The sequence below is a fragment of the Prionailurus bengalensis genome, chromosome C2 (assembly GCF_016509475.1).
Source record: "Prionailurus bengalensis isolate Pbe53 chromosome C2, Fcat_Pben_1.1_paternal_pri, whole genome shotgun sequence".
In the NCBI taxonomy this organism is placed as follows: Eukaryota; Metazoa; Chordata; class Mammalia; order Carnivora; family Felidae; genus Prionailurus; species Prionailurus bengalensis.
This window is the reverse complement of record NC_057350.1, coordinates 105,855,704-105,870,519: the sequence shown is the minus strand read 5'-3', so window position 1 is coordinate 105,870,519 and position 14,816 is coordinate 105,855,704. Positions and strand designations below refer to the sequence as shown.

The window sequence follows — 14,816 nt, the reverse complement described above, 5'->3', positions numbered from 1 at the left end:
CCAGTGGTCTGTATTCTGAGATCGTGGCTCACATGGTATCCTCAAAAGCCATTGTGAGTCTTATCTGCCTGGGCACAGGGGGTGGCAATAGGGAATTCAGCGACAGGCGAGGACAAAAACTAACTGCCTGTGGCTGGACAATGGTGATTTTCTAAGCACATTTTTACTCTCCTCTTGGTCTTGAATAGGCTTTCTGTCTTACAGCGATGAGCCACTATTCCTCAGTTGCCCATTTGCTTTTTGCAAAGAGTTATCAATTTTTGATGTTTTACTTTTGTTTTAAGAGGGTATTTCCCAAGGTCATTTTAGGAGTGGACATGGCTCCACGTGCCACAAGCCCAGCCAAACAGTGTAGTTTTGAGTAAGCCTCTTCCTTTTCCTGTACACTTCCCTGTTCCTCACCCTGAGCCACATCTGGGCTTCAGGAGGTTGGAGGACCTAATTGCCCTGCAGGTATAATTCCTTGGAGAACAAAAGAACTTTGAAACTACACACACACACACACACACACTCACTCACTCTACACCTGCAGGCAACTGAAAGGAAAATAGTTCCAATTGTTGAATTTTAAGAGAAAAACTGTTTTACTAGTCAGTTGAATCATGGTTACTTGAAATGTTAGGAATGGCATTTGTTCCAGAAGGAAGATTAAGCAGTGGTGTCAAGGAGAGTGGCTCTGATGAGAGGTATTCGTTTGTAAATATCTGCAGTTATGATTGGGCCTTGGTGTGTATGTTTTGCAGTCAAGTGTTTTCTCCTTTTCTGAGAACACATGACACCCCACCTCAGGAAAGAAGTAGATCCATAACTTGTCAGTCCTACATCATATCTCCAAACATGGCGGCCACCATTATTTGCCCAGACACCTCACTCATCAGTGTGGAAGAGCAGAAAGATCGGCACCAGAAAGATGGACTTGAATCCTAGCTCTTCCATCTACTAATAAGGTAACCTTCCTTCACCCTCCAGTTCCTCATCTTCAAAGCAGGAATTATAGGAGGATTAGCCATAATAGCTACCATTTATCATACATTTACATCACCACCACTGCTGCTTAGCAGTTTCCATAAATGTTCTCATTTAATCCTCTAACGTCCAGTGAGATCCTTTACCTCTAGCCTGGGAAGGGCTTTCCACGCACAAAGCCGTCAACGACATTTCAGAGAAAGGGAGTGATTGATGTAACTACATAACACTTAGGTTTAAACTCAAAAGGACTGGGGCGCCTGGGTGGCGCAGTCGGTTAAGCGTCCGACTTCAGCCAGGTCACGATCTCGCGGTCCGTGAGTTCGAGCCCCGCGTCAGGCTCTGGGCTGATGGCTCAGAGCCTGGAGCCTGTTTCCGATTCTGTGTCTCCCTCTCTCTCTGCCCCTCCCCCGTTCATGCTCTGTCTCTCTCTGTCCCAAAAATAAATAAACGTTGAAAAAAAAATTAAAAAAAAAAAATAAACTCAAAAGGACTAATGATATGCTTACTATAAAAATTTCAAAACTCCTCAGATCTTTATAGAAAAATAAGCAAAGCTAGAAGTAATTCAGAGAAAAGCAAGTACGGTAACTAAAAAAATTTTAAGTATTTAATATCACTGGTAATCAAGGAAATCAACAAAAAGAATACCACTTTTTGACTATCAAAACCAACAGAAGTTTTTTGTTTTTTTTTTTTTTAGTGAAAGTACTCAGTGTTAGCCAGGATATAGTGAATGCCACACCCTTTTACGTTGCTGTTGGGCATGTAAATTGGAACAGCTTTTCTCCAGAGCAATGTGACAAAATGTGTCAGGAGCCTCAACAAATGCTCACACTCAGCTGATCTGGTAATTCCACTTCCAGGAACTTATCCTGAGGAAAGAATCAGACATGTGGGCAGAGATGTATGTAAAAATGCAGACTTCTGTGTTAGTTTTAATTGGCTACAACCCAAATGACTAACAAGAGAAGGTAACTCCATAGGACAGAATGATATACAGCCATTAAAAATTGTATTTTTAAAGAATCTTAAATGGCATGAGAGAAACTCTCAAAATGAATAAACAATATGATCCCAATTTTATAAAAAGGAAAAAAATACACACATAAGATAAAAAACTAAAAAGAACTATCCCCAAAATCCCAAAATGTTAGCTGTGATCTGTATCTAAGTGTTTGATTTATGGATGATGTTTATATTATTTATACTTTTTTTGATCTATTCGGTGGGATCCAGAGAAAGAGAGAGAGAAGGGAGAGGGGTGAGAGATTGTGTATTACAAAGAGTCCTCTTCAAGCTGTCCATCACAATATCCAAATATAAAGGGTTGTAATTAATGTAAATAGAAATATTTTAAGGCCTTCTCTAATATCGATAGCTGTAGTGTACCAAGTACATTAGGAAAGATATACATGGAATCAAGTGTGTGTTCACACATTCACACCTGGGATAGGTATTTTCTTCAGATAAAACCTCTTCCAGGCTAATGTTGGGCACCAGTGTATTGTTAAACATCAGTCATTAACGCTCATGTTATCTGCTGCTTTTATTTTTGGATACTCAATTTCACGCAACACTTTTCTGACTATAGAGACTGTTGGGTGCGAATCTCTTTTGTATTCTACATGAATTAAGAAATAGGTTCACTGTGCTAAATCTGCATGGCAGATGCTGGGATTTTGAAACGAATTTATAAAGATGTCACGATGCTATCAAATGGTTCTGTTTTGGCAGAACCATCACAAGTGCCAGCCCCGCATATTCGGGAGGGTAGGTTGCTTTAATTAAAATTTCCAGCAGCACAATTGCAAACGTTTAGTAAAATTAAAAGCATTCTTGCTTCCCCTTACAACCTTATGGTTACTTTCGCGGGGATCCGTTCTATGCTAGCCCAGCAGACAATATGATATCAGCATCACCTCTGTAACTATATAAAAGCACTCTTACACTTTGTGGCTGTATCGCGCGCACACACACACACACACACACACACACATGCACTATGGCTCTTAAGTATGACACGGTTCCATTGGTGCATGCCAGAATGGAGGGCTGTCTGCATAAATAGATACAGATATAATCACTAAGTGTGAGACTTGATAGAACACTATGGTTTCCATGGATTAAAAAATGTGAAAGAGGGGTGCATGCCTAGGCAGTACAATTGGTCACACGTCCGACTGTGGCTCAGGCCATGATCTCATGGTTCATGAGTTTGAGCCTTTGAGCCCTGCATCGGACTCTGCGCTGACAGTGCAGAGTCTGCTTGGGATTCTCTCTCTCTCTCTGTCTGTCTCTCTCTCTCAAAATAAATAAACTTTAAAGAAAAATGTTTAAGTGTGAAAGAAAAGGAGAATAGAGATGAGCTTTCCTTGAACTAGAAGTTCGCAAACCTATTTAAAGTAAATATCTGATGCTGGAGCCTGGGGTGTGTATTTTAAAGACTGCAGGAAATTCTGATGCAGCCTGTCAAAGCTGGCAATTGAGAACCACTATCTTAGCCAGCACTGTGCTATCAAATATTTTACTCTGCTCTGTTTAATATGGTGCCCAGTAGCCACCTGTGACGGTGGAGCTCTTGAAATGCAGCTAGCGTGACTGAGGAGTTGAACTTTTAATTAATTTTTAATCGAAATGTGAATGGCCACATGTGGCTAGCAACCACCATTTTAGAACAGCCTTGACCGATAGTACCCTGCCTTCACTTGGGGGTGAAATGAGGCCAATTTTCAGCCCACCCTTCCAACAGGGTGTGCGTTTCATCACTGACGAAGTGATGCTCAGGTGACAGCTCAGAGCTTTCACGTTTAACTTCTGGGTACCAGTGGCAGCAGATGTGGCTCCAGAACCTCTCATTGGGAGGTTCAAGGGCCATCTTGCCCTCCACAGCCACACTCAGTCACATGAGCTGCATTTGGTAATATCATTGGCTCACCAGAGTCGTCAGCCTGCTGCTCAGAACATCCGACGGCCCTGCTGCCAGCCCCAGAACAGAAAACCAAGTTCTCATTGTCACCCCAGGATTTCTAACTCATTATGTTTGTTTTTGTAGTTGTTTTATTTTTAACTAAGGAAATCATTTCTAATCTTCTCCCCTGTTGTTTAAAGGGTTTAAAAGTTCAGCATGGTGAGTTTTTATGGGACTTTTATGGGAAGCCAAGTGTTGTAAACATATCCAAATTATCACAGTAGTGTAGTTTCCCACATCCTTTTCCTATGCACACCGACCTGACTTCTCTTCAAAACGCGAAACAGATGGGCCCAGTTAGAATCCTCCAGCTATTCCAGGCCCTTTGTTAGGGTTGCTCGTGTTCTGGACCTGGAGAGATAAGGGTAGCTCTCGAACAGAAGCAGTAGTCCCCATCAAGACTATAAGCCAGATGCAGGCAGGGGCTGCGATCACCCATCCTGGGCTGTGTTCTGCATTATAACGTAGCACCTGCCATCTCATAGAGGCTCAGTGCATATTGGCTGAATGAATTAATATTCTTGCAATAGAGAAAGTGGGCCAAAGGGACGATATACAGAAGAGAAGACACGATCCGGGGAAAGGCCACATTTGGGGTAAAAGTGATTTGATTTAGGACAGAGTGCTTGCCCTCCACGACTTTCCTCTAGCAGGTAAGAAGAAGGATTACAGCACCAAATAATCTAGTTCTGTTCCGGTGAGAATCACTTTGTACCAGCGTGGTGAGTTCCTAGACCCGTGATCCTGAAAGGCTCTGAAGAACTGAAATTGCTTGCAGAGGTGAAACCAGGAAAGATTGGTTTAATTTCAGCTCCTCATAATTCAAACGCTCTTGTGCTGTGGCCTATTCATGTTTCATCTAAGGTTGCAGTTCTAAGAAACCTAGCAGTTAGGCTATAGTTGTCCTGTGTCTGCCCACTTATCAGCATTTTTTATTTTCCTGAAATTTTAGGCACAGAAAAATGAGAGAGAATCTATCCGACAGAAGTTGGCACTTGGAAGCTTCTTTGATGATGGCCCAGGAATTTATACCAGCTGTAGCAAAAGTGGGAAGCCAAGCCTTTCCTCTCGGTGAGTGTTCTTTTGAGTTGATTTTCTGATATGTACCTAATGGATTTTGTCATCCGACTATATGTTTAATAAAAGATACCTTTTAAACCCTTGAGTATTTTTTTTCCCCATAATACTACCACCTTTATTTGGATTCTAAACAGACCCCTCCCCACCCGTTGGGTTTGTTTTTTGCTTTTTAGTTTTCGCCCAGCCACTTGCGGTCATATTTCTATATTTCATTTTTTGTCCTAGACACAATTCTGATTTTTCTCTGTGATGGGGGAATCAAGCCACACTCTTAATCAAGCTGGCTGGTCGCTTAGAGAAGTGTGGCAGACCACCAGATTTTCCATTAAGCAGTCCTGAAGCATCCAGCATCACCCCCCTCTCTGAAACATTTGATTGCAGTGAATACTGGTAACTGAGAAATACAATTCCCTCTTTGATCGTTTGATGTTTATTGCAGTGCTTAACCTGTCCTCCAGGCATTATTCCTTTATCTTAATTTATTTCAGGATATCATTGCTCATTTATTGTAATTTATTTCAGGATACCATTGGTCATTTGCATAGCTTTTAATTCCAGTTAGGATATATTAAAATTCTAATTGTACCTAGAAAACAGGGCTGTAGACCAGAGCTTCCCAAACTTTAATATGCGTATGAATCGCTCCCTGTATAAATACTGGCTATATTTGCCATGTTAAGCCTGGTGTGGGAGACACATGATAACGTTCATGCATTTATTCAACCAACAGATTTCCACTCTCCTTCCTCTGATGTCCAGAATTAGACACTTTAATGTCTGCTTAAATCTATTCTATTTGGCTTTCAGTAAGTCTTGTACTTCAGTCTGATCCTTAGGGACTCATCTGAATCAGCAAAAATCAGAAAGCACACACACACTCCCACATACACACATGTAGGAGTCACTGCTGTGGGTTCAGACATGGAGACAAGAGTCACAGTCACAGCCTCTAAGCCTCAGCTGGGTGCCTATCGGATCTCTTAGAGTTCCCTCACTTTTCTCCCGTGTCATTCCAGAGCCGGAAGGTAAGCCTTCCCTTTGCCGGAAAGCACCTCTTTCCCCTCCTAGTAAGGATGTGGCAGGAGGAACCCTGGCTTAGGGACCTGCAGACCTGAGGATTATTAGTCCTGGTCAGTTTCTCATTTTGAGACTTTAACAAATTCCATTCTACCATGCCTCCGCTTCTTCATTTTTGTAAAATGGGGAGATTTGACCATATGTATAGATCTTTTATAGCTTTTCTCTAATATTCCCCAAAGCACCAAAGAGTTTGCTTCTAGAAACCCCATCTCTCTGCTCAGCAAAGTCATATTCATCTGGCCCAAATGGAAGGTTTTTGTTTTTAAAAATCAAAGTTATGCGCGCGCGCACACACACACACACACACACACACATGCATATATGGCTTTGAAAATAAAATTAACAATAAATACAAGGTGTATAATAACACAAAATAAAAGTAACTGTCACCTGTCCCATCTGTCTCTATCTTGTCCTACTCTCCAGAAACAATAACTTTTAACTCTTTGACTGTTTCTTTTGGTAATTTACCTGTATACCTCTAAGTAAAATGCTTATTTTCTTAGTCTTTTAAACAACCATCTACCAACTGCCAGCTATAGAAAATTGTGATTCAAGTCCTTTACAGCCCTCCCACAGACAAATCTGTGTATTCCCCCCATCCTCCCTTTATAAATGTCTCATAATTCGGGGTCACATAACAATTCACTGTTTACATTATGAAGATCATAGATTATTTATACTGGACCATGTAGTAAACTGTGATTACTTGAGAAACTTTAGTGTTTGTCTTGAAATGAAAATTGCCCGCATTTTTCCCTTTGCCAGTCCATGGTTTTGACTGCTATATTATATTCCACTGTGTGAATATATCACAGTTTACTCAGCCACTCTTCTGATTATAGGCATTGAGTTTGTCTCAAAGGTTTTGCTCTTATGAACAGTGCTGCTTATAAACACTCTTGTACATGTCTCCTGCTGTCCATGTGCAAGAGTTTCTCTTTGGTGTTCACCTAAGAACAGAATTACTAGGAAAACACGTGAATGTTCATATCTAGAAGACAATGCCAAAGGTGTCCTCCAAAGTGGTTGCAAAGTGGTTACACTGTGACCAGCAATGTTTCAGAGATCCTATGGATCCATAGTCTTTCCAACACCATATTGTCAATCTCTTTTACACTTTTGTTAATTGAATTGGTATTAAATGGTATTTCATTGTGTTTATTAGCCGTCTGGGTTTCCCCTTCTGTGAAATGTCTGTTTGGGTCTTATGTCCAATTTCTGTTGGATTCATTATGCTTTTTAAAACTGATTTTATGGGACGCCTGGGTGGCTCAGTCGGTTAAGCGTCCGACTTCGGCTCAGGTCATGATCTCGCGGTCCGTGAGTTCGAGCCCCACGTCGGGCTCTGTGCTGACCGCTCAGAGCCTGGAGCCTGTTTCAGATTCTGTGTCTCCCTCTCTCTCTGACCCTCCCCCGTTCATGCTCTGTCTCTCTCTGTCTCAAAAATAAATAAACGTTAAAAAAAATTAAAAAAAATAAAAATGAAACTGATTTTATCAGCATTTTATAGTCATGATACTAATCCTTAATATATTGTATGTATTACAAATATCTTTTCCCAGGTTGTGGCCTGTCTTTTTGCTTCCTCACTGTGTCTTTAATGACCAGAGTTCTTTCTTATCAGACTTTTATAGTCCATGTTTTCTGTGTCTTGTATTAAAAATCTACCCCAAGGTTCAAAAGACATTAACCTAGATTTCCTTCCAAGAGTTGAGAGTGTTGATTTTTTTAAAGTCTGTAATCAATCAGGAGTTTATATGGTTATGGAGATGTCTAATTTCATCGCTTTCCATTTACATGACCATTTTTTTCCATCCTGTTTATTAAAAAAATCTTTCTTTTACTCACTGAGACGACAGACCACTTCTGTATATACTATACATTAATGGGAATACATTCTGTTTCATTAGTGTTTCTATCCCTGCACCAATACCATAAAGTCTTAATTATTGTAACCTCAAAATAAGTCCTAATATGTGGACAGGCAAGTCTCTTTCCTCTTCTTCTTCAGAAATATGCTAACTCTTCTTGCTTTTTATTCTTCCATATAAATTTAAATCCTCTAATCAAGTTCAACAAAATACTCTCTTGGAATTTTGACTCGAATTGCATTGAATCTATAGATCAAGTCAGGCGAGAATGCATTTTTAGAATATTAAATCTCCCTACCCATGAACATGGCCTTTCTCTCCCTTATTTAGATCTTATTGAATATTTCTTGATAAAGTTTTGTAATTTTTCATGTAGAGATGTTATACATCTTTCATAGTATTTATTTCTAGATATTTGATATTTTAAATTCTCTTTTATAATGAGTTCTCATTGTTTTGCTGAACAGAAATGCAGCTTACTTTGTATACTAATCTTATATCCATCCACTTCATTATACTGTTTCTATTACTTTTCTGCCCTCCCGTTACTTATCATAAAGTTGTCTGTAGATTCTTTTGGATTTTTAAACAATATCATCCAAAAGGAGCAGCTTCGTTTATCATTTATTGCTTTCCATTGCCCATTCCTGTTTTTTTTTTTCTTTTATTGTATGGGTTAGGACCTTAATATATTGAGAATCAAAAATGGTGGTAGTTAGGGGCACCTGGTTGGCTCAGTCAGTTAAGCATCCAACTTTATCTCAGGTCATGATCTCACAGTCCGTGGGTTCGAGCCCCACACCGGGCTCTGTGCTGACAGCTCGGAGCCTGGATCCTGTTTCAGATTCTGTCTCCCTCTCTCTCTGCCCCTCCCATGCTCGCACTGTGTCTCTCTCTCTTTCTCTCTCTCTCAAAAATAATCATTAAAAAAAATGGTAGTAGTTAGAATCTTTAGCTCATTTCTCATATTAAACGGAACACTTCTAATGTTTCCTCACTTAGGGTGATGTAAATTTTAGGTTTTCTTTAATGTTTCTCTTTATGAGTTAATTATGTTTCCTTATATTCATAATTTACAAAGAATTTTTTTCATGAATAGGTATCTAACTTTATCACATGCTTTTTCTGCATCTCTTGAGGTCATTAAATGATTTACTCTGTTAATATATTAATCAATTACATGTATAGTTTAAAAATATTGAACAATCCTTGCATACCTAGTATAAAGCAAAATTTGTTGGATTTTTTTCAGATAGTATTGAATTTTTTGTGTAATGTTTCATTTAGGATTATTACATTTATATTCTTGAGTGGCATGGGTCTGCTGTGTTCTTCTCTTATAGTATTTTTTTCCTCACTTCTGTATCAGGACTGTGCTGGCTTAAAAATAAGTTGGCTACTGTTCCTTCTTGCAGTGTCTAAGAAAAGTCCGCATAATATGCTGTTTGTCACCTGTATAACCATCTGGGCCTGCTATTTACTTTGTGTATTTGCTTTAACTGCTTCCTTTTTTGGAGGATTTTAAGATTGTACACGCTTCTTACTTCTTCTTGAGTCAGTTCTGATGGGTTGTATTTTTCTAAGATTTTGTCCATTTTGTTTAACTTTTAAAAAATTTTTGAAATGATACTTCCTCATTTTACTGTAGATGTTAATTTTAGGTAAATTGTTTAAGATGTTTTCTTCTGATTTCTACATTGTCCATGATTTTTTCTGAGTTTATATTTTGTTTTGATTTCTCTCCATCAACAATTCAGTGTAAAATGCTAAATGCTGTGGGCAAGCTCTCTGGTTGGGCTTGGTGACATATATTGTTTCCTCAGAGAGACCTTCCCCTGACAGTTTCCTCTCCTCTTACCTTGCTTATCCTATTTCTCTGATTTGTTTTTCTTTGTGATCCTTATCACTACCTGATATCATATAATATATATAATATACATATAGGTATATATTGTGTGTATGTATATATGTATATGTATTTTAATCCATTCTTTGTCTATATAGGCTCCAAGAGAGCAGGTCTTTGTCTGCTTTGTTTACCACCATAACTCTTGCCTAAATAGTACCTAATACATAGTTACTGAATATTTGTTGAATTAAAGAATGGTGAACTTCCCCTTCGAATGGTCAAATAAAAATGCAACTATTTCATTAGGGGGCATCTACATAAAAGTATGGTCTGTAAGTTGCCACAGAGAATTCTCCAACCTTGTCCTGAGGAGCTTTGAGCCTGGCTGCCAGTATTTTAAGACTCTAGCAGGGGAATGGTCGAAGGTTCAACATGTAGAATGTTACTTAATTCCCTTGATGTCAGTGAAGGGTGCTCCATATGACATGTTAGCTGTGTCTGAGTGTGCCATGTTGCAGAGCTCCTCTGATTCAAGACAGTAAACTTCCTCATTCTGCCAGGCCACAGGTAGACGGGCCAACAGAGGGTCTGATAGTCCTTCCAGTTTGTTCAGTCAGTTTTTCTTTGTGTGTAGTCCTACCCCTCTCCCCTACCTTCAGGTGGACCTGAGCGTGTCTGGACTCTGCAGTGCAAATAAATGCATGGGCTTCCTCTACCAGCCATCTGTGCAAGCACCCAGCAAATTGAAATGTTAACTCAAGTACCTCTCACCCATCCTCATTTTATCTTCCAACATTTTTTCAAACTCTCTTGTGCGCTATTATCTCCTTTTCCACTTTCTTTGTCTGAGGAGGTTTGTACCTTCTTTCTTAATATTATCTTACTAGGATTTCAGAAGAACAAGTTGACAAATGCCCATGTTCAAAATGCCATGTTGAACTAGAAGTATCATGCAGGTTTTCATTATTTCTAGTGGCTGAAGTATCTTCTCAAATAAAATCCTGTGCAGAAATCCCGTGTGTAAAACAAAACCATCTTCCTTTGGTTCTGGATAACCGAAGAAGAGGGTCTGGGATACCCCTGCCCAGAAAATGCCTCCCCTCCTCATTTCCCTTCAGTGCCACTCTGCATGTCCTAGCTCCAGTGCCCCTCACCAAACCTCCATTTCGCTGCCTCTCTCCATCACTCCCTACCCGCCCCCAAAGCCCACCTGAAACTCTTCAGGCAGAGCAAGCTTGGAAAAATCACTGAGTCATCTACCCCCGTGGGAGACACAGCTATCTAAACATATATGTACTTCACAGTCACTCATAACAAGCTACACTTGTTGACTTGCCATAAGGAATATTATTTATATCCTGGGTTTTTTTTCAGATGTTTTCATCTCCACATTCTGGGATGAGATCATACTCTGTGAGAACACAATGACTTTTTGGATACCCTTTAAGACGATGGCTAATGATGAGACTTAATGTTTCTAAGAAATATCACTTTTTCCCTGTAAATTGGAAGTCTGCAAAGACTATCGTCCCCTCCTTGTCAGTAATAATCTAAGAGAAAAGCCTCAGGAAATGTTCAGTTGCAGTTGTATAACCCACCTTCCCCATCCCTGTTTTTCTAACCTATTACAATCCCTGAAATTTTTCACTGAGCTAGAAATACCTCACCTCTTACTTACAAAAGGACTTGAAGGATGTTAGAACTTTCAAGCCCACTAATATGGTGCTCCAAAATGTACCAGAGTACATGTGTTGAATTATTAGCTAATCAGAACCAGGTAAATCTTTTCGACTGGGTGATTCCAAAGAGCTCAGGGCTCCATTTTAAATGAGGCCAAGGGCTTAAAATTAATTGGCCAAAAGCAATACATTCTGAAGTGCTGAGCCTACTTTTAAGATGAGACCCACCCCAGTTTGGGGACCTTTGGCAAAATAATAGAATTCTGTTTATGTATTTTAAAGAACATGCATTTACTTGTAAGAATTAACTTCATGCACGTTGTGTGGAAAATCATGAAGTAACAGAAGGGTCTTCTGGGAAGACATGTTTGAGCTGCTCCTGCAAGTGTAAGTCCTTCTCGATTGTCTTTTGCATTTCAGCCCCACTGAATTTTTCTAATTGGTGCTGTCTCCCAGAGCACTTTTTAAAAGTGACAAGCTGTTAAATGTAGGCTAGGCTTCCAATAATCCCATAAAGACATTTCATGCGTAATACTGCAGCAAAGGAATTTTTTATATTGCTTCATAACTCAAATTATTAAATTTGACTTATACCAAAATGTAGCAAATATAGGAAATGCCATTTTTTTCTTTCTTCAAAATCCACACATAATCAACCTTTTCAAACTGAGACTTTATGACCTTTGTTGTTTTTTCCTATTTGAAAATGTTTCAGCGAAAGCTTTACAAAGGCTTATAGGGAAATGAGGAAAGTGAATTACCTACTATATTTTTGAAATAGGTTTCTAAGAAATATTCAGTGTAGTCATGTTCTTGAAAAAAATATTCCTTTTCTCTTACTACTAGTATTATACTTTGCTATAAAATATTTTTCATTGACCACATTAATCTTGAATCATCATTGTATTTTGGATTCTGAGTGTATATAGCGCAGCATTATTAAAGAAATGCCAACTGGCCTGGCTGCTATGAGAACAGAAGACAGAGTTGTCATTAGTAATGGACCTCTAGGAAACCTTTCATTTTTCAGACATACAACCTGATCTGACATTGTAGAGAAAACATGTGCGGCCTCCATTCTCCTTTTCTCAGAGTAACCACAAAATAAACCTCTCTCTTACCTCTTACCCTACCCCAAGATAGGTTTTATTTGCATACATATAAATAGAAATACAGCTTAATGTAGTCTTTTTCATAAAGTATACGATGGGAAGGTGTAGCCAAAATAGGCTATACGCTTCTCTCCGAACATTGTAAATATTATGAAAAACAGAAATTCCCCAGAGAGCTTTTGAGCAGCTGGTTTGAATAATGATTACTGTTTACTCATCTCAACCATTCCAATATCCCCAACTCATTTCTTTCCTGATCTTGTAGGTTTATTGGTGAACGACTAAGACAAGACCAGTAATAGATACCTACCACCTTCTTTTGTGTTTGGTGTGGGGATAGGGGCCGGGAAGGGGGGCACCATAGCCCAGGGGGTTGTATCAGCTAGACAGATACCGGTGATCCAGAGAGGCTTGAAAGGAATTGACTCACAGGAGCTTTGAATATGAGGAACTGAGAATCTGTATATATAATCTGCCACGGAATCCCAAGTTGAACAAGCATCATTTTGCCAGGAAAGTGAATCATCCCTTTGTCTCTAACAGTAATAATTTTTGTACTATTTCCTGGAAGAAATAAGCAGTGTAGTCATATATACCCAGCATGGGTGAGGTTGTCCAACTTCAGCACAGTGGAATTTGCTTTCACTGGCATCTTTCTTGAATAGGTGCATATGGTCACAACCTATTTATAACATGTAGCATATCTTTTAAACCTCATCTCAGTCTCGTACATGTGAACTAATAATTTGCTTCGGAAACCCTTCATGTAAGTAAATTCCAAGATACACGTCACGGTAAATGGTAGTTTACAAACTATTGCATACAGAAAACCTGTCATTTTTTTATGCCCTCCTTCAAGGATTACCTCTACTTTTCTAAAATATCGCCCAATTTTAAAAGTGAAGCAAGATGTGAAGTGGGTCTTTTGAGGAGTAATAAGATTAAAATGGCAAAACAAATTTAATTATGTAAGCAATTCTTCTCTTTCACAAACCCGAAAGAAAAGCAAATTGGTATTTGTGAAATTTTCTTTGTCTAATAAATAGCCTCACTTTACAATAATGCCGATGACCCCAGTTTAATTAGGTGCAATTAATTTTGTGCAAGCGAAATTTGACATCTTGCTAGAGGCAGAACCAGCTGTACCCTGCCTTATGAATTTTTTTATTATCACCAATGAGAATTCAATTGTCGGAGCTATTGCGAAAGGGTGGGAGGCAGGGAGGAAAAGGCCACAGGGCTGCATTTTATATTTAAAAATGGCTCCAGTGGACAGCTAAATGTTTAATTAAAAGAGCTTCTAGGAATGATTTTTCATTGGCGCATCATCTTTGACAAGTTATCATGACTTTATTACTTTATTACTGTGGTTTACGCTCCCTTCGGATGGTGCTTGCACACATGTGTCTGGACACACGCAGCTCACATGAAGACCAGACTCCTTTGAGAGTTTACAGAAAATTCGCTGCTACAAGAAAACTCCCACTGACCACAAGTGAGCTGTGTCATCTAGAGGTTTAACACAGTCCTGTTGTCCAGTCTTAAAAAAAAAAAAATTTCTGTGCCCTTCAGAATGTTCTTTAAATTTTTTTTCATGTCTCTGAAAAGAGAGAGGGTGCGCACACCTGAGGGAGGAGCAGAGAGAGAGAATCCCAAGCAGGCTCCGTGCTGTCAGTGCTGAGCCTGATGCAGGGCTCAAACTCACGAATCTGAGATCATGACCTGAGCCAAAATCAAGAGTCGGACGCTTAACTGACTGAGCCACCCAGGTGCCCCTCCTTCAGATTGTTCTCGTTTGGATTATTACGTGTATTAAAAACCCATGGAAGATATTTTGAAAAACCACTGTCAATTGAATGGTGATGCTTGCCTCCTTAACACTTAGAATTATTATTTTAGTTATTGAAAGAAGCCTTCTAAACTTATTTAGATATCCACTTTTATCACTTATGTCTTGTACATACAACAAAAAAAGAAAATGTGTAAAATACATTGGTTAAGATAGTCCACTTTCAGAATCCAATTGTTCACTTAACCACTTTCCCTCAGAGTTGTCTGTCTTTGCTTTTCCCCACAACATCACCCTCTGTGCCCTTGGGAGATGCTGTGCATCACCTTTCAAGCCACTGGCCCTTCATCTACAGGTTTTGATGCTGGAGCTTTCCTGTTCTTATCAGAAGGCACGAATATCTGAACTGCCAGAGC

General features: G+C 39.3%; 1 protein-coding gene across 5 annotated transcripts in view; it reads left to right on the top strand.

Annotated features, from left to right (window-relative positions):
• The window catches only part of LOC122491791 (schwannomin-interacting protein 1), a 575,458-nt gene that overhangs the window by 542,515 nt on the left and 18,127 nt on the right, over positions 1-14,816 (top strand). For all 5 annotated transcript variants that reach the window (XM_043595021.1, XM_043595022.1, XM_043595023.1 and 2 more), the window contains one exon: positions 4,890-5,008. In XM_043595021.1, the coding sequence (XP_043450956.1) occupies positions 4,890-5,008 (119 nt within the window). The remainder of the gene's footprint in view (positions 1-4,889; positions 5,009-14,816) is intronic.